This window comes from Thamnophis sirtalis, unplaced genomic scaffold, assembly GCF_051295495.1.
Source record: "Thamnophis sirtalis isolate CommonGarterSnake01/CBP01778 unplaced genomic scaffold, rThaSir2_p1.2 scaffold_2, whole genome shotgun sequence".
Classification (NCBI taxonomy): domain Eukaryota; kingdom Metazoa; phylum Chordata; class Lepidosauria; order Squamata; family Natricidae; genus Thamnophis; species Thamnophis sirtalis.
The window spans coordinates 59,375,128-59,398,633 of record NW_028261382.1 but is presented as its reverse complement, the minus strand read 5'-3'; the positions used below and the strand labels follow the sequence as shown (position 1 = coordinate 59,398,633).

General features: G+C 37.9%; 1 protein-coding gene and 1 gene segment (V, D, J or C); both read right to left on the bottom strand.

Annotated features, from left to right (window-relative positions):
• LOC106556236 (immunoglobulin lambda variable 5-39-like) overlaps positions 1-23,506 on the bottom strand; it is a 69,078-nt gene that overhangs the window by 7,786 nt on the left and 37,786 nt on the right.
• Positions 18,702-23,506, bottom strand: part of LOC106552091 (immunoglobulin lambda-1 light chain-like) — a 140,351-nt gene continuing 135,546 nt past the window's right edge. For 2 of the 3 annotated variants that reach the window (XM_087705690.1, XM_087705691.1), the window contains exons 3-4: positions 22,078-22,115; positions 18,702-19,250 (exon numbers count right to left, since the gene is read on the bottom strand). In XM_087705690.1, coding sequence (XP_087561816.1) covers positions 18,934-19,250; positions 22,078-22,115 — 355 coding nt within the window. In that variant the 3' untranslated portion in view covers positions 18,702-18,933. Of the gene's footprint in view, positions 19,251-22,077; positions 22,117-23,506 lie in introns of all 3 variants that reach the window. The other variant, XM_087705692.1, reaches the window with a different exon arrangement.

The window sequence follows — 23,506 nt, the reverse complement described above, 5'->3', positions numbered from 1 at the left end:
CTTTTGTACATTCAGTTTGTTCTGTCTCCTGCTGGTTTCTCTCCCTGCGTGTGTCAATTTCAGAGGCAGGGAGAGAAATAAAATTATTTTTAGTTCCTGGATGCAGTGAGGTTTGTTCTCCACGGTAGAACAAACAATTGCATGAGCTGAAAAATGAATCATTTTTCTGGGAAACATATTTTTACTGCACAAAGGAATTAAAGAGTAGAAAGAGAGTTGAATTTCATGGAATTATGATATCTTTGATATCACCCCGAAAGGTGATTTTTCAAAAGGCAAATGGACTTTCTGGTTTTTTCCTTGAAGATGCTTTGCTTCTCATTTGCTTCTTCAGCTTCGAAACGGCTTCAAAGAAAAACCAGAAAGTCCAGTTGCCTCTTGAAAAAGCACCTTTGGGGCAACCATGGCTGAGAATCTCCACAGATATATCACCCTAAGTTTCCAAAGAATTTTATGCTCAATGCAAAAGAAAGCATTGTCAAGTCTTCTAACCCAGATTTAATCTGGCATTTTGTGGAGAATATCTTAGGTAAAGGTTCCCCTTGCATATATGTACTAGTCCTTCCTGACTCTAGGGGGTGGTGCTCATCTCCATTTCAACGCCAAAGAGCCAGAATTGTCCCAAGATGTCTCCGTGGTCATGTGGCTGGCATGACTCAACGCCGAAGGCTTACGGAACGCTGTTCCCTTCCCACCAAAGGTGGTTCCTATTTTTCTACTTGCATTTTTACATGCTTTCAAACTGCTAGGTTGGCAGAAGTTGGGACAAGTCATGGGAGCTCACTCCGTTACGTGGCGCTAGGGGTTTGAACCGCCAAACTGCCAACCTTTCTGATTGACAAGCTCAGCGTCTGAGCCACTGAGCCACTGAGCCACTGCGTCCCATTGGAGAATATCTTAGAGGTCTCCAATTTATGTCGGAATCCAGCTTGATAAGACATGACTTGAAAACCTGTTCTGAGTTGGTTCCCTCAGCCCAATATTGATGAAGTGTTCAGAATGCCTTCTGATCTCCTTATTCGAAGTCACCCATATTGAAAAAATACATATGAGGTGAATGCAACCAAAGACATTTCTTGCAGATGTCTTAACAAAAGGCACTTTGCTCTTTGTAAGAAGGCAACCAATTCCCCCCCACCCAGTTGATTAATTCTTTAAGGTATTCCAGTCAAATTGTTCTAATTTTTTAAACATTTTCTATCATTTGTTTAATTCTTGCAGGGTAAAAATAACCAAATTCTGAATATCTGAAAAACAGATAACACCAACCTTTTCTTGCATTTCTTTGTGATAAATTGTTTGAATTTAAACGCTTACCTCAATGTTTAATTATTTCATGGAGGAAAGAAGAATTATGATTTGAGGCATGCTGCTTGATATTATTATTTGAGACAAATTAGGAAAACCATTTGACCAAACTCTGTGGCAAATCTCTTTTTAAGCAAAGGGAAATCACTGTCCAGACTCCACTGGAGTTGAGTGACTATAATAAACTTGAATAAATAAATGAAACAAGGAAAAAAAAACCACCAAGAAAACTTCAGAATACGAAGTGAAGATTTGTCTCGCTACAAATGAGAGATAAGACAGGGGATTTAATTTTACCTCATCAAAATTACATGTTAACGTTGGCATGTCTGATCAACTTCATGATGGTCTGTTTTGGAATGAATGATGGACTGTTGACTAGGCTAACCGACATTAATATGTAGTTTTCATGAGGTAAAATTAAATCTTTATCTCTCAGTTGCTTTAAGAAGAATTTTTGGATTATCAAATGATCAAGCAATTGATAACACACCATAGTTTGTCTTAATTAATTCTACCTGGAAAATCTGTCATAGAGTGACAATACCAAACCTTCAGCCTATCCACTGAAGAGTACAACTTATTATACATACAAATTAATCTCTTTAATCCTGAGAATAATTACTTTTCAATTTAAAATTAGCCATCAGCGAGATTTCTCAAGATCTCATTGACCATGAAAATCAAGGCTTACCTGGGAAGAGGAAAGAGCAGGTAATATAGATTCGTACTCATCTGTCCTGACCTGCGTTAAAAGGTCACTTCTCATTGAAAAAAACAACCATAATTATTGATAAATCAAAAGCAACCTCAAATCAAATTGCACGGAGTTGAAGTAGGAAAAGAAGGCTACAAAAATGAAAAAAAATTGAAAATATCACAGGAAGATAGAAAGATTTGGGATCGATTCATCGACTTACCTGTGACGATGAGTTGCGTTCCTCCTCCGAACACCCACCACAGTGACACGAAGCTATACAAAAACCTGGCCTTACTTCATAGCAGAAAAAGTCACAGAGGTTTTAAAGAGAAAAATCATAGACCCATATTTCATATCAGAACAGGACAATACCCAGAACAGCAGCTGGTCCTTTCCACTTGCATTCCTTAAATCCCATGGGATGTACTTTGGTAGGGGGAAAACCAAGGATCCATTTCTGGAGTGGTAGGCCCAATTGGTGTTTTATAAAGATCCCGGGTCCTCCAAGAAGTTCCATTCTGGAAGCATTTCCTTTCTGGATGCAGGGAGATGGTAGATGAGAGAACCTTTATTCCTTTCTAGATTGAGTTTTGTGAAAGAATCTCAAATGTCTTCTGTGTTTTCCAATTTAGCAAATGTCGAATCTGTTTAAGAAGTGTAACAAGTTAGAATGTAGGCGCTGAAGTTTGGTTGATGCTTTAACTGTTTGTGATGAATTTAATCCAATGCACCAGATCTCTTTTCAAAGTGCATTTTTGACCACTGTATTATAATTTATGTGGTCCACCGTTAGGAGTAGTTTTAAGTAGATCCATCAGAAATGGGCTCCTAGGAAGTTATTCCTTTTCGATTCTGGAACAGCTTGCCTCCAGAAGTTGTGAATGCCGCAACACTGGAAGTCTTTAAGAAGATGTTGGATAGCCATTTGTCTGAAACGGTATAGGATTTGCTGCCTAGGCAGGGGGTTGGACTAGAAGACCTCCAAGGTCTCTTCCACCTCTGCTATTGTATTATTCTGATTTATCCCATCTAAATGTCCTTGAGGTTGGAAGCTCAGTGAATCAGGATAGATAACTTTCCATTTCTCAGGACACCTTATATGAGGAACACTTCCAAGAAGGCTCTGAACCATGGGTTATGCGTGCTGGTATTCATATCTACCTGTTGAATGTCTATGGAGACTCTCAGTCATCCAGATCATGGTTGTCCCAAAGGTGTTTTTTCTAGAGGCAACTGGACTTTCTGGATTTTCTTGGAAAGATGTTTTGCTTCAGCTGAGAGCTGAAGAAGTTTCTTGGATGAGATGTGAAATGTCTTCAAAGAAAAACCAGAAAGACCAATAGCCTCTTGAAAAAGCACCTTCGGGATCTACCTGTTGAATTTCTAATAAGGACAACCAAATTTATCTGGAAGAGTAACAATTATCTAGATGCGTAACTGAGGTTTCCTTAACTGTCAATATAAGCGATCATACCATGACGTCAATGTTGTGTTAGTATGGAGATTTGGAATGCTTCATTGTGGTTGTGCGATGTCCTTTAGAATGTGTACTCTCATGAAAATTCTGGGATAGGTTTTAAAATGAGTTTTGAAATGTCTTCAGATCCATGATTTTTTTTTCCTTGCGTGAGTAGAAATGCAACTTTTTACCCATTTGGATCTAAAGTGATTCGTAGTTCTGAAACAAATATGAGAAATTTAGATGGTTCCTTAAAAACCATCCATGTTAATTCCATTTTTTCTCCTTTTTTATTTTATCCTGAAGGAATAATGAGATAACCCTGAACAATGACACAAAACTGGCGAAGGGTTTAAGCAAGTTCAGCCTGGCCAAAGGAATAGCAATGGTGTCCAGATAGCTTTGAATGTGCCAGTAGCCTGTGTGAACAATGAAACCGGACTTTGCATACAGGTTTCCTAACTGGATTAGGGTTTGGTGACAGCTGGTTGATATGCCAGTCTCCCATATGATGAAGTGGCTATGTATCAGCTCAAACCTAGATGTTGAATCTGCTTCGCACAACCCTTTAAAGTGGCCTTTGTACTCATTAGTGAAATCAGAGCAAAACACAATTTTAGTTTTTCCATGAATTGTCATCTTTATAGTTTTATATGTTTGCACAGTATAAGTTTGTAATGTCACTTGTTGCATGAATTGATGGTGACCTAGCCTTGAATTTGTGACCTAGCCTTGGACTGCAGATAGATAAACAAGATAAATAGATAATAGATAGATAGATAGATAGACAGACAGACAGACAGACAGACAGACAGACAGACATATATACACAGATAGATATGATATGTAGATAGGTAGGTAGGTAGAGATAGATAGATAGATAGATAGATAGATAGATAGATAGATAGATGAATATAGAGAGGGAGAGAGAGAGAGAGAGAGAGACAGAGAGAGTGAGAGAGATAGATATCATAGGTAGGTAGGTTGATATGGATAGACAGACAGACAGACAAAGATTGAACTCTCCCATTCCATCCGATCCCATGTTTATATCAGCTGGAGGACTGGTTAGAGTTATTGTAAGAACAGTTTTGATCCCATATACTCCCAAATATGCTAACATTACTACTAAAGAACAAGGCATTTTCATTTCCATCTTGAGAAGAATTCGTGTGTAAATTTATTGCAATACCCATGCAGGAATCCAAAACCCAATGATGTTTCTTGAAATCCCAAAGAGAATCACAGTAAATCCCCCCCCCATTGAAAGGAGACCATTCCCCCCTATTGGAAGGAGACCATTCCCCCCCTACAAGATAGGAAAGCTTATACAGCTCTGTATCCTTGATAAATTTGATGAAACAGTCACACAAATGAAATACATCCATCTTTATTATGTGCTGACAGTAGAATCTAACAGATCAAAGTGGGTGAGGGTGGAATCCATTGGGAGGACAAAAAGCATGGAGGGAATACAAAGGGTGTAACTATTTGGAATAGAAAGAGACATTAGTGATAAAGCTCAATTTAGGAAAGAAGGAATGAGATTCCAGGAGAAGGTACTCTTTTTCTCCCGCCTGAATGGCTGGACCGGATAAAGGTTGGAGTTAACAACTTCCAGATCCTGAAAAAGTCTTCGTAAAGGTCTTCCCATCATGTGCCACTTCACAGACATAAGTATGACCTCCATAGGCAGAAGCACTCCTGGTCAGGTAACTGCTGGCGAGATATTTGTCACCCTGCTTGGTGGCTTTGGTTGTCTCCACTCCAGATGTGGTCTCGGTACCATCAACCTTCCATTTTACGCTTAAAACTGGTGGGCGAAAGTCACTTATGAGACACACCACGGTACCCTTCTCCTGGCTTTTCAGTTCTTGCTCAGAAGAACCAAAGATTTGCACCGTAGGAGATACGGTGGGCTGACCTGGAAGAGAGGAAGATCTCATGAAGTTCTACACAGCACCTTAACACTTGAATGCAACATTGATAGAGTAACTAGATGGATAAAAATACAGATAGTTTTCCTCATCAAGACTATGGAGGAGGGAGTGGGAAAAATATCAAGACAAAAATATCGAATTTTTCCTTGTATTTTGTAAAAGGCAGAGAAGACTGTATCAACCAAACATTTGGACCACAGCATGCCTTAGGGAGAAGTAACTGGGTTTACTATGTCAATTAATTATTATTATTATTATTAACTTTATTCATTAAACATGAAACTCAGTCAACTGAAAATTCAAAAATGCATCACAAATACAATTGACTGGTGCTAATGGTTGATACAGGTCGTTGCCAGCATCCTGCCAGCATTATTATTATTAGTAGTATTTGTATTTTTATTAGGCAATTTTCTTCATTTTATATCACAAATTCAGCTTTGCAACAATAATATACTGGTTATATGCACAGTTTGTTACATTATACATACTATTATGTCTCCAAGTATACAGTATCATGTTTGTAACTATGATTTCCATATTTCTAACATAAATCCTATGTAATTATCATTCTACATATTTCATTTTACATTTTTATAACATCTTACCATAATATTATTTACAATCAATATTCTTCCGTCTCTCGTTGTACTTCTTTCTAATTTCTAATTTGTTAATCTTTCAGGGTTAATTTTCTAATCTTTGCATCTGCTATCTAACTAACTATACCATGAATCCCAAATTAAGTAGATTTTATTTCTTCTTTGTCTTTATTTCCCATTGTTGACCTATCCATCTCAACTGTCTAATATTTTCTTTATTACCTTTTCCACTGTGGGTATATTTCCATTTTTCCAGTTTTGGGCATATATAATTCTAGCCGCTATTATTGCATGTAACATTAAGTATTGAGGGTTGTAAATTATATTTAAAAACCTCAATACTTACCTGTTAACATGCCTAATACAAATAGCCTAATAAAAATAGAATTATTATTGTTTAATTAATTTTCTCTCTCTACCATGCCTGGAGAAAGAAGTGCCTTCTGTATATTCAGATTCTCACCCCCCTGTTGGTTTATCTCCCTGCATATGTGAGTTTCAGAAAGAGAGAAAGAGAAGTAAATTATTTTTAGTTCCTGAATGCAGTGATGTTCCTTCTACCTAGTGGAACAGTCGATCACAAGATGATCCTTTCCAAAAACAATAATCTTCTCCCTGGAAAAACACATTTTTACTCTAGCTAAAGAGTAATAATAGAGTTTCATGACAAGTATACCTCTCTTGGATATCAATAGAACTTTCTAAGAGCATTTAAACTCAATGTCAAAGAAAGTGTAGTTCAATCTCCTAACTCAGATTCTTTTGAATATTAGGTGCAAAACATCTTAGAAGTCTCCAATTTATGTTGAGTTCCAACTTGATGAAATGCTCTTCTGGTCTCCTTATTCCAAGTCATCAAATTGAAAGAATACATGTGAAATGCATGCCACCAGAAATATATCTTAGTGATGAAAGAGAGCAGAGAAGAGCAACAAAGAGGATTAGGGGACTGGAGGCCAAAACATAGCAAGAACAGCTGCAGGAACTGGGCATGTCTAGTTTAATGAAAAGAAGGACTGGGGAGACATGATAGCAGTGTTCTGATATCTCAGGGCTTGCCACAAAGAAGTGGGAGTTAAATTAACTCAAAGCACCTGAAGGCAGGACAAGAAGCAATGGGTGGAAACGAATCAAGGATAGAAGCAACCTAGAACTAAGGAGTAAATTGTAATGACAGTTAGAACAATTAATCTGTGGAGCAACTTGCCTCCAGAAGTTGTAAATGCTCCAACACTGGAGGTTTTTAATGAGAGATTGCATAAGCATTTGTCTGAAGAGGTGCAGGGTTTCCAACCTAAGAAGGAGGTTGGTCTAGAAGACCTCAAAAGTCCCTTTCAGCTCTGTTATTCTGTTATTCTGCCAAGATGTCCCTCACAAATGCATCTTTCATGATAAGAGGTTACTTATTTTCCCCACTGTCGACCAAATCCTTAAGGGCCCTTCTCAAATTCCGCTTTGGAAAGACATATTTAGGATCTAAATTTTCTATCAGTTGTTTAACACACAAAGGAGACAAAGAACATAATTCTGAACATCTGGCAAAGAAATAACTACTTTTGCTTGGACTACATATTATTTATTTGAGATGAATGGTTTGATTTTAAAGGCTTAACCCAATGGCTAAATGTTGATGGAAAGAAACAAGAATTATGGTTTGTTAGGAAGGTGGTTGAACTTATTAGTTTGGACAAAATTGGAAAAATAATTTGACCAAACTCTTGATGGACTCTCTGGAATGAAAGTTGCGTTGGCAACCATTCCACCACAGGGGATCAATTCCAATTCTGTTTCCTCCACAACCACACAACATTCATTAACCCCTTTTAAGGTTGTTTTGGAAAGACCCCCACTAACTGAGAAATTGATGGTTCATTCACCTATCCATTTCTGCAAACTTGAGCCAAAGAGAAATGAATGTGTCTGGTATCTCCCTGAATCCGTATGCTATTTATTTAATATCACACATCATAGCTATACGACATCTCTTATGCACAGAATCTGAGAGACATTCACATCCTAAGGCTGAAGCATTCCTCCTAACTTTGTGGCAGAATCTGAATATTTTTCTGAAAGGCTGAGGTGCATAATTTGGATAATCATCAACATAGTTTCTGAGTTGCAACCTACACTTCAGTTTTGATGAATTGTTGTTAGAAAGCTGCCTTCAAAGTAATCTTTCTGTTTTAATCCAATAAAGGACCCCCATATCAAAACAACTTACCTTATGTGCAGCCAGAACTGGAAAATAACATTTAACACAGCACAATACTTAAGCAAAATGGTTCGGTTGAGATCTCCATATCAGATGCAGATTGGGTCTAGATTGCAGTAGTGACACCAAACTATAATTTTTTCCTATTTTATCTATATCTTAAAATTATTTGTGTTCTATTCCAATTTCATTTTAGACCGTATTCTATTCCAATTCCATCTTAAATCGTATTTGATTCCAATTCCATTTCAAACTGTATTTTATCAAATTTCATTTTTAAATTGCTTTTATCAAATTTTAGTACTAATTTGTTTCTGAAACTTTGCACTTCGATAGGACCCAATAAAGACTCAATGTCAACCCAACAAAAGATGGAAAAAAATATTTTTGAGCAGATGGTGGATAAAGGTGACCGACATATAAATTGTAGATGGATTTGATTTTAGAACTGACTCCTAATTTTTCTCAAAGTCACATCAATCCCTTCCCACTCGGCAGAAACATTTACAATTCCATAATTTTTGCACCGCTTGGTTACAAAGAGAGACTCGAGCTGAAATGCAATTTTTGGTTACATTATCAAGACAAATCCTTCCACAATCTGATTTCTAAATAACGTCATATTGGTATAGAGTGAAGGAAGAGAAGTTTGATTCTGCCAACTTTCTTCCACATTTCCCAGGTTAGGATTAAACATTGTGAAGTTAATCAACAATGGTTAGGCAAGAGAAAAGGTTACGGTCGGCTAGATGAAGAAAAAGATGAAAAAGTCATGGAAAAACTGTACAAAATGCTACGCAGAGGGAAAGATGAGAAGGATAAATGGACTTACCAGTGACGGTTAATTGGGTTCCACCTCCGAAGACAAACCACAGTGACATATACCCATACAAAAACCTACCCTCATTTCACATCAATTCAGTGAAGATGGCTCCCACCTTGGACAATTACTGGGTTTCATAAAATGTCAGAATGGATCTGTAGCCATCGTTGTATCCTGGAAGAAGAAAAATCATGTTGGGGTAAATGGTTCATGCATGGACATCCCGGAAGCCATTCATGGTCAAGGAGATCATTTAAGACAATCCAATGGATGCCGTCCACTGATAGATGAAGAAAACAGGAGAGATCATCAGAGCCATCATTCCTTTTACATTGAATTATGCAGAAGAGTCACAAAATAGCTTCTAGTGATGTAGCCAGTTGCAGAAGACTGAGAGATGTTTTTTGTAGGCAGATTATTGTCTAAATTGAAGGGGTTTCTTATAAATTAAACCTAAGGCATTGGATCATTCTTTGGGTGTAAGGACCTCCCTGATTACCTGTAAGGCAACTCTTCCAGAAACATTTTAATTAATCATATAATGAGCACGTTGGCTGTCCATGGAGGGTTACATCTGGGCTTTTGTTAACTAGAATTCAGGGGACACAATTTCCACCAAAAGGAGAATTTTCTACTTGAATTCATGGAATGGGCCAACCGTTGCATTCCTTCCATGGGCAATTCCTTTTTGAGGTTAGTTCTACCAATGCTGAAATGTCAGTTCCAAAGTTGTGCATGGAACAAGCTCTTGGGAATAAATTTATATCTGATTAAAAGTAATTTTTGTTTTTGAAAACATGTATATATAGCCATCCATGTGGTGGTTCCCAATTGATGTATCTAGTCCCCCTGAGTTCCATCTGTTTCAAGACAAACTGGTTTGGGTTATCCATCCAAAATCCAACATCCGTAGATTCATGGATGGTCTTCCACAATAGAGCTTATGTGAATTGGCATGGAAACCCCAAAGACTCATGGAATTCATGGAATTCCAAAGGTGCTTTTTCAAGAGGCAACTGGACTTTCTGGTTTTTCTCTGAAGACATTTCTCTTAGAGCTGAAGAAGCTTCTTGGGTGAGAAGCGAAACGTCTTCAAAGAAAAATCAGAAAGTTCAGTTGCCTCTTGAAAAAGCACCTTTGGGGCAACCGTGACCTAGATGACGGAGAATCTCCATAGACAAGTTCATGGAATGATAACAAGGGGTGTCAGAGAGTCCCTCAACAATAATTATGGACCAGTGTAGTGGACACAGGTAGTATTGGCCACCATGTTGTTGTGATGCTAACTGGAGAAGCTGGTACTTCTCCATCAGCTTTGTCTAGTAAATCTAGTAGAATGGTTGAAATCATGGAAATTCTTTGGACAAAGCCAAAGAGAAGCTTGATGACCATTGATACATTTCATAATTGGATTGAGGAGAGGTCATCGTATGAAATGCTGCCCTTGAGATCCTTGTGGTCTATTCCTTAGGCATAAACCAGTCCTCCTACCCACCTAGACAAAAAGTCACTTGTGAAATCTTTTTCTTAAACTTTGTTATGAAGAGAGATAGTTGTATATTGGGGAGGCTGCCTCATTGTCTCCTTGGCATTAAAAGCCAACGGTAGCCTGTTTTGGAGACACCTACAGCTTGTCTTTATAGACTTCGTAGTTCCTAGTCCTCTGAAGAAAGAATTCATATCAATGGTTTTTTGTCTTCCAAGTCCAAAATAAAACCATATTCCAGGAGGTGTATGCTGATTGTTAATTTTTTTTTCTTGCGTGAGTAGAAATGCAACTTTTGAGCCATTTGGATCTAAAGTGATTTGCAGTTCTGAAACAAATATGAGATATTTAGATGGTTCCTTAAAAACCATCCATGTTAATTCCATTTTTTCTCCTTTTTTATTTTGTCCTGAAGGAATAATGAGATAACCCTGAACAATGACACAAAACTGGTGAAGGGCTTAAGCAAGTTCAGCCTTGCCAAAGGAATAGCAATGGTGTTCAGATAGCTTTGAATGTGCCAGTAGCCTGTGTGAACAATGAAACCGGACTTTGCATACAGGTTTCCTAACTGGATTCTGGTTTGGTGACAGCTGGTTGATATGCCAGTCTCCCATATGATGAAGTGGCTATGTATTAGCTCAAACCTAGATGTTGAATCTGCTTCACACAACCTTTTAAAGTGGCCTTTGTACTCATTAGTGAAATCAGAGCAAAACACATTTTTAGTGTTTTCCATGAATTGTCATCTTTACAGTTTTATATGTTTGCACATTATAAGTTTGTAATGTCACTTTTTGCATGAATTGATGGTGACCTAGCCTTGGACTGCAGATAGGTAAATAAAATAAATAAGATAAATAAGATAAATAGATAAAAGATAGATAGGTAGATAGATAGATAGATAAATAGATACAATAGATAGACAGACACAGATAGATATGATATGTAAATAGGTAGGTAAGTAGGTCAGAAATAGATAGATAGAATAGGTAGGTAGGTAGGTAGAGATAGATAGATAGATGGATAAAGAGAGAGGGGGAGGGAGGGAGGGAGGGAGAGAGAGAGAGAGAGAGAGACAGAAATATCATAGGTAGGTAGGTTGATATGGATAGACAGACAGACAGACAAAGATTGAACTCTCCCATTCCAATCAATCCCATGTTTATATCAGCTGGAGGACTGGTTAGAGTTATTGTAAGAACAGTTTTGCTCCCATATACTCCCAAATATGCTAACATTACTACTAAAGAACAAGGCATTTTCATTTCCATCTTGAGAAGAATTCATGAGTAAATTTATTGCAATACCCATGCAGGAATCCAAAACCCAATGATGTTTCTTGAAATCCCAAAGAGAATCACAGTAAATTCCCCCCCCCATTGAAAGGAGACCATTCCCCCCTATTGGAAGGAGACCATTCCCCCCGCACAAGATAGGAAAGCTTATACAGCTCTGTATCCTTGATAAATTTGATGAAACAGTCACACAAATGAAATACATCCATCTTTATTATGTGCTGACAGTAGAATCTAACAGATCAAAGTGGGAGAGGGTGGAATCCATTGGAAGGATGAAAGCATGGAGGGAATACAAAGGGTGTAACTATTTGGAATTGAAAGAGACATTAGTGATAAAGCTCAATTTAGGAAAGAAAGAATGAGATTCTAGGAGAAGGTACTCTTTTTCTCCCGCCTGAATGGCCGGACAGGATAAAGGTTGGAGTTAACAACTTCCAGATCCTGAAAAAGTCTTCGTAAAGGTCTTCCCATCATGTGCCACTTCACAGACATAAGTATGACCTCCATAGGCAGAAGCACTCCTGGTCAGGTAACTGCTGGCGAGATATTTGTCACCCTGCTTGGTGGCTTTGGTTGTCTCCACTCCCGATGTGGTCTCGGTACCATCAACCTTCCATTTTACGCTTAAAACTGGTGGGCGAAAGTCACTTATGAGACACACCACGGTACCCTTCTCCTGGCTTTTCAGTTCTTGCTCAGAAGAACCAAAGATTTGCACCGTAGGAGATACGGTGGGCTGACCTGGAAGAGAGGAAGATCTCATGAAGTTCTACACAGCACCTTAACACTTGAATGCAACATTGATAGAGTAACTAGATGGATAAATATACAGATAGTTTTCCTCATCAAGACTATGGAGGAGGGAGTTGGAAAAATATCAAGACAAAAATATCGAATTTTTCCTTGTATTTTGTAAGAGACAGAGAAGACTGTATCAACCAAACATTTGGACCCCAGCATGCCTTAGGGAGAAGTAACTGGGTTTACTATGTCAATTAATTATTATTATTATTATTTACTTTATTCATTAAACATGAAACTCAGTCAACTGAAAATTCAAAAATGCATCAGAAATACAATTGACTGGTGCTAATGGTTGATACAGGTCGTTGCCAGCATCCTGCCAGCATTATTATTATTAGTAGTATTAGTATTTTTATTAGGCAATTTTCTTCATTTTATATCACAAATTCAGCTTTGCAACAATAATATATTGGTTATATCTACAGTTTGTTACATTATACATACTATTATGTCTCCTAGTATACAGTATCATGTTTGTAACTATGATTTCCATATTTCTAACATAAATCTCTATGTAATTATCATTCTAGATATTTCATTTTACATTTTCATAACATCTTTCCATTATATTATTTACAATAAATATTCTTCCGTCTCTCGTTATACTTGTACTTCTTTCTAATTTCTAATTTGTTAATCTTTCAGGGTTAATTTTTCTAATCTTTGCATCTGCTATCTAACCAACTGCACCATGCATCCCAAATTAAGTAGATTTTGTTTCTTCTTTGTTTTAATTTCCATTGTTGACCTATCCATCTCAACTGTCTAATATTTTCTTTATTACCTTTTCCTTTGTGGGTATATTTCCATTTTTCCAGTTTTGGGCATATACAATTCTAGCCGCTATTATTACATGTAACATTAAGTATTGAGGTTTTTAAATTATATTTAAAAACCTCAATACTTACCTGTTAACATGCCTAATAAAAACAGCCTAATAAAAATAGAATTATTATTGTTTAATTAATTTTCTCTCTCTACCATGTCTGGAGAAAGAAGTGTCTTCTGTATATTCAGATTCTCACCCCCCTGTTGGTTTATCTCCCTGCATATGTGAGTTTCAGAAAGAGAGACAGAGAAGTAAATTATTTTTAGTTCCTGAATGCAGTGATGTTCCTTCTACCTAGTGGAACAGTCGATCACAAGATGATCCTTTCCAAAAACAATAATCTTCTCCCTGGAAAAACACATTTTTACTCCATGAGAGCTAAAGAGTAATAATAGAGTTTCATGACAAGTATACCTCTCTGGGATATCAACAGAACTTTCTAAGAGCATTTTAACTCAATGTCAAAGAAAGTGTAGTCCAATCTCCTAACTCAGATTCCTTTCAATATTAGGTGCAAAACATCTTAGAAGTCTCCAATTTATGTTGAGTTGAAACTTGATGAAATGCTCTTCTGGTCTCCTTATTCCAAGACATCAAATTGAAAGAATACGTGTGACATGCATGCCACCAGAAATATTTCTTAGAGATGAAAGAGAGCAGAGAAGAGCAACAAAGAGGATTAGGGGACTGGAGGCCAAAACGTAGCAAGAACAGCTGCAGGAACTGGGCATGTCTAGTTTAATGAAAAGAAGGACTAGGGGAGACATAATAGCAATGTTCTGATATCTCAGGGCTTGCCACAAAGAAGAGGGAGTTAAATTATTCCCCAAAGCACCTGAAGGCAGGACAAGAAGAAATGGGTGGAAAAGAATCAAGGAGAGAAGCAACCTAGAATTAAGGAGTACATTCTAATGACAGTTAGAACAATTAATCAGTGGAGCAACTTTCCTCAAGAAGTTGTAAATGCTACAACACTGGAAGTTTTTAATGAGAGATTGGATAACTATTTGTTTGAAGAGGTGCAAGGTTTCCTGCCTAAGCAGGGGGTTGGTCTAGAAGACCTCAAAAGTCCCTTCCAGCTCTGTTATTCTGTTATTCTGCCAAGATGCCCCTCACAAATGCATCTTTCATGATAAGAGGTTACTTATTTTCCCCACTGTCGACCAAATCCTTAAGGGCCCTTCTCAAATTACGCTTTGAAAAGACATATTTAGGATCTACATTTTCTATCAGTTGTTTAACACACAAAGGAGAAAAAGAACAGAATTCTGAACATCTGATAAAGAAATAACTACTTTTGCTTGGACTACATATTATTTATTTGAGATGAATGGTTTGAATTTAAAGGCTTATCCCAATGGCTAAATGTTTAGAGGAAGAAACAAGAATTATGGTTTGATAGGAAGGTGGTTGAACTTATTAGTTTGGACAAAATTGGAAAAGACAATTTGACCAAACTCTTGTAGGACTCGCCCGGAATGAAAGTTGGGTAGGCAACCATTCCACCACAGGGGATCAATACCACTTCTGTTTCCTCCACAACCACACAACATTCATTAACCCCTTTTAAGGTTGTTTAGGAAAGACCCCCACTAACTGAGAAATTGATGGTTCATTCACCTATCCATTTCTGCAAACTTGAGCCAAAGAGAAATGAATGTGTCTGGTATCTCCCTGAATCCATATGCTATTTATTTAATATCACACGTCGTATCTATACGACATCTCTTATGCACAGAATCTGAGAGACATTCACATCCTAAGGCTGAAGCATTCCTTCTAAGTTTGTGGTAGAATCTGAATATTTTTCTGAAAGGCTGAGATGCATAATTTGGAAAATCATCAACATAGCTCTGAATCTAACCAGAGATCTAATGTTAGATCCTGCTGCAGATCCCCTTTCAATCAAAGGGGGATCACTGCCCCGAGTCCATTAGAGCTGGAGCTGTAGCAAACTTGAACAAATAAAACAAGAAAACCTCAAGCTATGAAGTGAAGATTTGACTCTCTACATTGATTGATTTTGTAACCAACTGTGGACTGTTGATCAAACATTCCCACATTCCTATGCAGTTTTGATGAGGTTAGATTAAAAAAATATGACCCCGATACTTTTGAATCATTTCTGCCTTATCTCTCAAGAAGATGGGATGTTTTGATTTCCAAACAATCAAGCAATGTATGGTATTGATAATATATCATATCATTCTTTGGCTTACTTACCGTGAAAATCTAACAACACAAAGACAATATCAAACTTTCAATCAACCTCAATCAGTTCCATTAAAAAGATTAAAATACAAATTAACCTCTCAGTTTTTCTTTAACCCAAAGAATAGTCACTCCAGTGTGCAAAAGTAGCCCTAAGTAAGATTTCTCGAGATCTCATTGACCCTCACCATGAAAATCCAAGTGATACCTGTGAACAGCAAAGATGATTTGAATTAACTTGTCCTGATCTGGTTTCAATGTTCAGTTCTTATGGAAAAACGTCAGCCTCGATCGATCCAAAGCAATCATAATATCAAATCGCGAGGAGTCAAATGTTGGTGAAGATGGGATAAAAGATGGAAAAATGAAAATACCACGTTCAGGAAGAAAGATTAGAGATCAATTAATTGACTTACCTGTGACAGTCAGTTGGGTTCCTCCTCCGAAGACATACCACAGTGATGCATAGCTATACAAAAACCTGGTGTCATTTCATAGCAAAAAAAAAGAGTCACAGAGATTTTATAGAGAGAAAACAGTAGACCTCTATTTCATATTAGCACAGGGCAGGAGATCCATCAACACCTGGTGTCCTTGACATGGTCATTTCAATTTTCTTCAATCCCATAGAGTGCGTTTTGGAAGAGAAGGCAACATTCCATTTTTGGAGCAGTTAAAAGAAGGGCCTGCTGGTGTTTTCTGAAGATCTCAGGTCTTCCAAGAAGTTCCATTCTTGAAATGATTGTTTTCTGGATACAGACAGATGGTAGATGAGAACCTTTATTTCTTCAAGATTGAGTTGCATGAAAGAAGCTCAAGTGTCTGCAGCATTTCCAGTTTAGCAAATATAAACTATGTTTAAGAAGTGGGGCAAGTTACTTTGTTAGGTACTGAAGTTTTTGTCTATGCTCTAACTGTTTTTGATGAATAGAAACCCTAGGTCTCTTGAGTAGATCTACCAAATGGTTCCACCACAAAACCGCGGTAGACTAAAGCGCGTGTGACTAAAGCGTGGTGACAAATCCGCACTGTTAAAACCACGCGACAACAGCATGCAGACAACAGAGCGCCGACAGAAGCGCGCTGTAACATAACCCTAACCCTAACCCTAACCCTAACCCTAACCCTAACCCTAACCCTAACCCTAACCCTAACCCTAACCCTAAACCTAACCCTAAACCTAACCCTAAACCTAACCCTAAACCTAAACCTTACCTTAAGTTAAATCGCGCTTCTGTCGGCGTACTGTTGTCGGCGCGCTTTTGACATCGCGGTTTTAGCACCGCGGTGTTGTCGGCGCGCTTTTGACGTTCGCTGTTATGTCGTGCCATGCTACCAACATGGACCTGTTTTCTGATTCTGAATGTCCTTGAGCTTGAAATTATGCAGGACAGATACCTTTCAATTACTCAAGACATTTTATTTGGGGAATACTTCCAAGAAGGCCCTAGATCATAGGTTATGCGTGCTGGTATTCAGATCTAGCTGTTGAACTTTCTAATAAGGACAACTGAGATTCTTCTTGATGAGTTACAATTCTCTACCTGCTCATCTGCAAGTTACCTTAAGTGTAAATAGAAGAGGTCATTCCATGATGTTATTTTTATGCCTAGTATGAAGACTTGGAATGCCCCATTGTGGCTGTGTGATGCCCTTTTGAAGGTGTCCTCTCATGAAATTTCTGGGATAGGATGTAAAATTGTTTTTGAAATATAGAGAAGTGGTAAACATCTTCCAAGATTTCAACTTTGATCCAGGGATTGTTTCTTGAATGAGTGGAAAGGCAATGTTTGAGTCACTGCAGTTGGACTTGAATTGATTCATAGAGGTTGACAAAATCTGGGATACCGAAGGTGGTTCCTTAAATGTTGTTTCCTTCTCCCCCTTTATATTTTGCTCTCGGAAAATGAGGAATTTACTCTTAAGATTGGTAGAAAAGCATCTTGTGAAGACTTAAGCAAGTTCAACCTGGCCAATCAAACAATAATCATCTCAAATAGCTTTGAATGTGCAGCGGACCCATGGAAACCATAACTTGGTCTGTGTAGGTGGGTTTCCTAGGTAGATTCTGCCCTACTGACACCTGATTGATATTTACCATAAAATACAATAGCAGAGTTGGAAGGGACATTGGAGGTCTTCTAGTCCAACCCCCTGCCTAGGCAGGAAACCCTATACCATTTCAGACAAATGGCTATTCAACCTCCTCTTAAAGACTTCCAGTGTTTAAAGTGGCCTTTGTACTCATTAGTGAAATCAGAGCAAAACACATTTTTAGTGTTTTCCATGAATTGTCATCTTTATAGTTTTATATGTTTGTACATTATTATTTTGTAATGTCACTTTTAGCATGAATTGATGGTTACCTAGCTTTGAATTTGTGACCTTGCCTTGGACTGCAGATAGATAAATAAGATAAATAGATAAAAGAAAGATAAGATAGATAAAAGATAGACAGACACAGATAGATATGAAGATAGGTAGGTAGGTAGGTAGGTAGGTATAGATAGATAGATAGATAGATAGATAGATAGATAGATAGATAGATAGATAGATAGTAGTTAGTTAGATAGATGTATAAATGAGATAGATAGAGAGAGATAGACAGAGATATCATAGGTAGGTAGGTTGATATGGATAGACAGACAGACAGGCAAAGATTGAACTGTCCCATTCCATCCAATCCCATGTTTATATCAGCTGGAGGACTGGTTAGAGTTATTGTAAGAACAGTTTTGATCCCATATACTCCCAAATATGCTAACATTACTACTAAAGAACAAGGCATTTTCATTTCCATCTTGAGAAGAATTCATGTGTGAATTTATTGCAACACCCATGCAGGAATCCAAAACCCAATGATGTTTCTTGAAATCCCAAAGAGAATCAGAGTAAATCCCCCCCCCCCATTGAATCTGGCTAACTGTGTGAAATATGCTCTTGGAAGGAGACCATTCCGCCCCACAAGATAGGAAAGCTTATACAGCTCTGTATCCTTGATAAACTTGATGAAACAGTCACACAAATGAAATACATCCATCTTTATTATGTGCTGACAGTAGAATCTAACAGATCAAAGTGGGGGAGGGGGGAATCCATTGGGAGGACGAAAGCATGGAGGGAATACAAAGGGTGTAACTATTTGGAATAGAAAGAGACATTAGTGATAAAGCTCAATTTAGGAAAGAAGGAATGAGATTCCAGGAGAAGGTACTCTTTTTCTCCCGCCTGAATGGCAGGTCAGGATAAAGGTTGGAGTTAACAACTTCCAGATCCTGAAAAAGTCTTCGGAAAGGTCTTCCCACCATGTTCCACTTCACAAACATAAGTATGACCTCCATAGTCAGAAGCACTCCTGGTCAGGTAACTGCTGGCAAGGTATTTGTCTCCCTGCTTGGTGGCTTTGGTTGTCTCCACTCCAGATGTGGTCTCGGTACCATCAACCTTCCATTTTACGCTTAAAACTGGTGGGTGAAAGTCACTTATGAGACACACCACGGTGGCTTTGTTCTGGCTTTTGATCTCTTGCTCGGAAGAACCAAAGATCTGCACCGTAGGAGATACGGTGGGCTGACCTGGAAGAGAGGAAGATCTCATGAAGTTCGACACTGCACCTTAAAACTTCAATGCAAGAAACAACAGGCCTTCAAATTCAATTTAAACTCGAGATGTTTTTGTTAGGGATACTAGAGGAACGTTTGCAAAAGAAATCAATTATATTATAATAGTACATACACTGACAGCAGCAAGAGTAACATACACTCAAAATTGGAAATTAGACAGCATACCTTCCGAAAACATGATAATTAAAAAAGTATTGGACTGTGCGGAGATGGTCAAATTAACTTTCAAACTGCAAGATGGAGAAGATGAAGAATACCATATACAAACGGTATTATTGGTCAGAGAACAGGAGTAACGAATGGAAGTAGAATATTTATATGTGTAACATTAGGTTGTAGGAATTATAAATGTAAAAAGGAAATAGCAACTGACTCCATTGTTGCATCCTCAACCCCCCAAACTTTAACCTTAAACTGTCGAGCGTCAACCTCCCCCTATTCCTAAGAAGTCCGTAAAAGGCACCAGCGTGCCTTCCATCCCTGTCCTACTGCTCCGATTTATTTGTACTCATTTCCTTGGTTCATGTCCATGTTTATAGTTATACCTGTTATCTTGTACGTGTTTGACAAACTAAATAAATAAAGAAGAAGACTCTAAAAGAACATCTGGAGATCAGTATGCCTTAGGGAGAAGTACAGGTTGTAAATTGATTTACTATACCCATGATGAATTATAATCGTTTAATTATTATTATTTTTTGATACCAGGCCAAGGAAAGATTAGAAACTGAGTGCCTTTTGTACATTCAGTTTGTTCTTTCTCCTGTGTGGTTTCTCTCCCTGCGTTTGTCAATTTCAGAGGCAGGAAGAGAAATAAAATTATTTTTAGTTCCTGGATGCAGTGAGGTTTGTTCGCCATGGTAGAACAAACAATTGCCTGAGCTGAAACATAAATCTTTTCCCTATGAAACACATTTTTACTGCACAAAAGGGGAGGAACAGAGTTGAGTTTCATGGAATTTATACCTCTCTTTGATGTCAAACCAACTTTCCAGAAACATTGAAACTCAATGGTTTAAATGCTTAGAGTTGAGTTTCAGGTCAACCCAACTTTCTAAGAGCATTTAGATTCAATGCTAAAGAAAATGCGGTCCAATCTCCTAACTCCGATTTCTTTTGTGGAGAACATCTTAGAGATCTCCAATTTATGTTAGATTCCAACTGGAAGAGCGATGATTTGAAAACTCATTGGGAGTGGGTTCCCATACCCAATTGTTGATGAAATGTTCTTATCATCTCCTCATTCCAAGACACTGAATTAAAAGAATACATATGACATATATGCCATAAGAAACATTTCTTGCAAATATCCCTCACAAAGTCATCTTACTCTTTATAAGAGGTTACTCTTTCCCCTCCACTCAGTTAATCAATTTTTTCAGGGCTCTATCCCAAGTTAACCTCTGAAAGAAATACTTTGGATTTAATATTTTTATCGTTTGTTTAACACATGTGGGAGAAAAATAGCAAAATTCTGAACTTCTGCAAAAGAGATAATAAGAAACGTTCTAATCCTTTACTTGCATACTATGTTACTAATTTGTGTAAAATAATTGGAATTGAGGTCTTATCCCAATTTCTAAATTTTGTAGAGACTAAATAAGAATTAGGGTTTGATACAAAGTAGTTGATCTTATTAGTTTGGACAAAATAAGAGAAGACAATTCAACCAAACCTCCCTATATCTTCCCGAAACGAAAGTTGGAAATCCAACACATTGGTTAGATATCCACTTCTCTTTTCTTCACAATCATACCATATTCATTTACCCCTTTGAAGGTTGTTTAGGAAAGGATCCCCCCCTCTCCAAATGAGAAATGCAGGTTCATTCACAAATCCATTTCTGCAAATTTGATCCATCGAAAAATGGTCCCCTCTGAATCTATTATTATTATATAAATAAAAATGCTTATATCATTATAACATTTTCCTTGGTTGTGGCTGAATCAGAATATTTTTGCAAAGGTGGGGGTACATAATTTGGACAGCCATCTCCATATCTCTAAATCTAACCCTAGATCTAGTAGTAGATCCTGTAGTGGATCCCTTTCCAATCAAAGGGAAATCACAGCACAGAGTCCATTGGAGCTGAGTGACTACCAAAAACTTGAATAAAAAAATAAAACGAGAGAAAAAAATCAAGAGGAAAAAATTGATATGAAGTAAAGATTGAACTCCCTGCATTGACTGATTTAGCCATTGGAATGAATGATGAATGGTTGATCAGACATTCCAACATTTTAATATAATTTTGATGACAGAAAATTGAGATCTGTGTCTTTCAGCTGAAAGAGGATGGAGACTTTTTAAAAACCAAATTATAAAACAAAGCATCAGATTGACAATGTGTCATATTTTGGCTTATTTAATTCCACTTCAGAAATCTAAACAGAGAGGGATAAAATCGGACATTCAGCCACTCACATTCAGTTCAAGTGAAGAAACCACAAAACAAATTTTCTTTTAATCCACAGAAAAACTACGCCTGAGGATAAAAGTTTCACCCAGTGAGATTTCTCAAGATCTCATTAACCCTGATCATAAAAACCAAAGTGTATCTGCAAACATGGAAAATGAAATCATGTAGATTTGAATCAAGTTGTCGTGACCTTGTCTAAATGTTCAGTTCTCATTGGAAAAAAAAATCATAATTGATGAATCAAAAGCAACCCAAAAATCAAAGTGCATGGAGTCAAAGTAGGGAAAGATGTGGAAAAAGATTAAAACATGAAAATATCACATGCGGAAATAAAGATTTGGGATAAATTTGTTGACTTACCTGTGACAATTAGTTGGGTTCCTCCTCCGAATACCCACCACAGTGATACACAGTTGTACAAAAACCTGCCTTCTCTTGACATTCTTCAAATAGAGCAGGGGTCGGCAACCTTAAAGATTCAAAGAGCCACAAAGGTCCTAACCGGAACCCCTCTGTTCAATTCTGGAGCCAACTGGAAGTCCAGTTCCCCCATCATAGTCTCCTCCTGGTGTGGCATCCGTTTTCCTCTACCTATCCCAACCTAACAGTTGTGGAGCCGATCAGTGACAGGGAGCCACAGCAGAAGGATGAAAGAGCCACATGCAGCTCCAGAGCCGCAGTTGCTCCAGAGCCGCAGTTGCTGACCCCTGAACAAGTGGTCAGACAGTCATTTCAAGTTCCTTAAATCCCATGGAATGCAATTTGGGAGGGAACACCCCCCCCCCAATGATCCATTTTTGGAATTGTGAAAGGAGGACTTGTTGGTGATTTAGAAAGATCTCAGGTCATTCAAGAACTTCCATTCTTGAAGCGATTCCTTTCTGGATGCAGGCAGATGGTAGATGAGAACTTTCATTCCTTCTAGATTATGAGAAAAACACTCAGATGTCTTGCAGCTTTGCCAGTTTTGTAAATATAAACTATGTTTAAGACGTGTGACAGGTTACTGAAGTTTTGTCTATGCTCTTATTTTTTTCTGATGAATTTAACTCAATGCACTGGATGTGTTCTTGAAGTTCTGCTTGATTGCTGAATTACGACTTCTGTAGTCCACCATTAACAATAGTGTTGAGTAGATCCATCGAAAAATGGACCCCTGGGAAGTGACCCTTTTCTGATTGTGACTCCCTCAGAATATCCTTGAGGTTGAAAGCTCAGTGAGTCATGTGGGATAGATAGCTTTGTATTTCTCAAGATGCCTTATATGAAGGAACCCTTCCAAGAAGAGCCTAGACCATGGATTATGCCTGGTTCTATTCAGGTCTATCAATTGACAGGTTTTTCTGGAAGACTAGAAATTCTTTACCTGCTCATCTCCAGGTGTCCTTAACTATAAATATAAGAGGGTTGTGTCAATATTCTGCCTGGAGTGGAGATTTGGAATGGTCCATTGTGGTTTTGTGATGGCCTATAGAATGTATAGGTAAAGGTAAAGGTTCCTCTTGCACATATGTGCTAGTCATTCCTATCTCTAGGGAGCAGTGCTCATCTCCATTTCAAAACCGAAGAGCCAGCTCTGTCTGAAGACGTCTCCGTGGTCATGTGGCCAGCATGACTAAACTCCGAAGGTGCACGGAATACTGTTACCTTCCCACGAAAGGTGGTCCCTATGTTTCTACATGCCTTTTTTACATGCTTTCGAACTGGTAGGTGGGACAAGTAATGGGGATCACTCCATTACATGGCACTAGGGATTCGAACCCCCCAAACTGCCGACCTTGCTGATCGA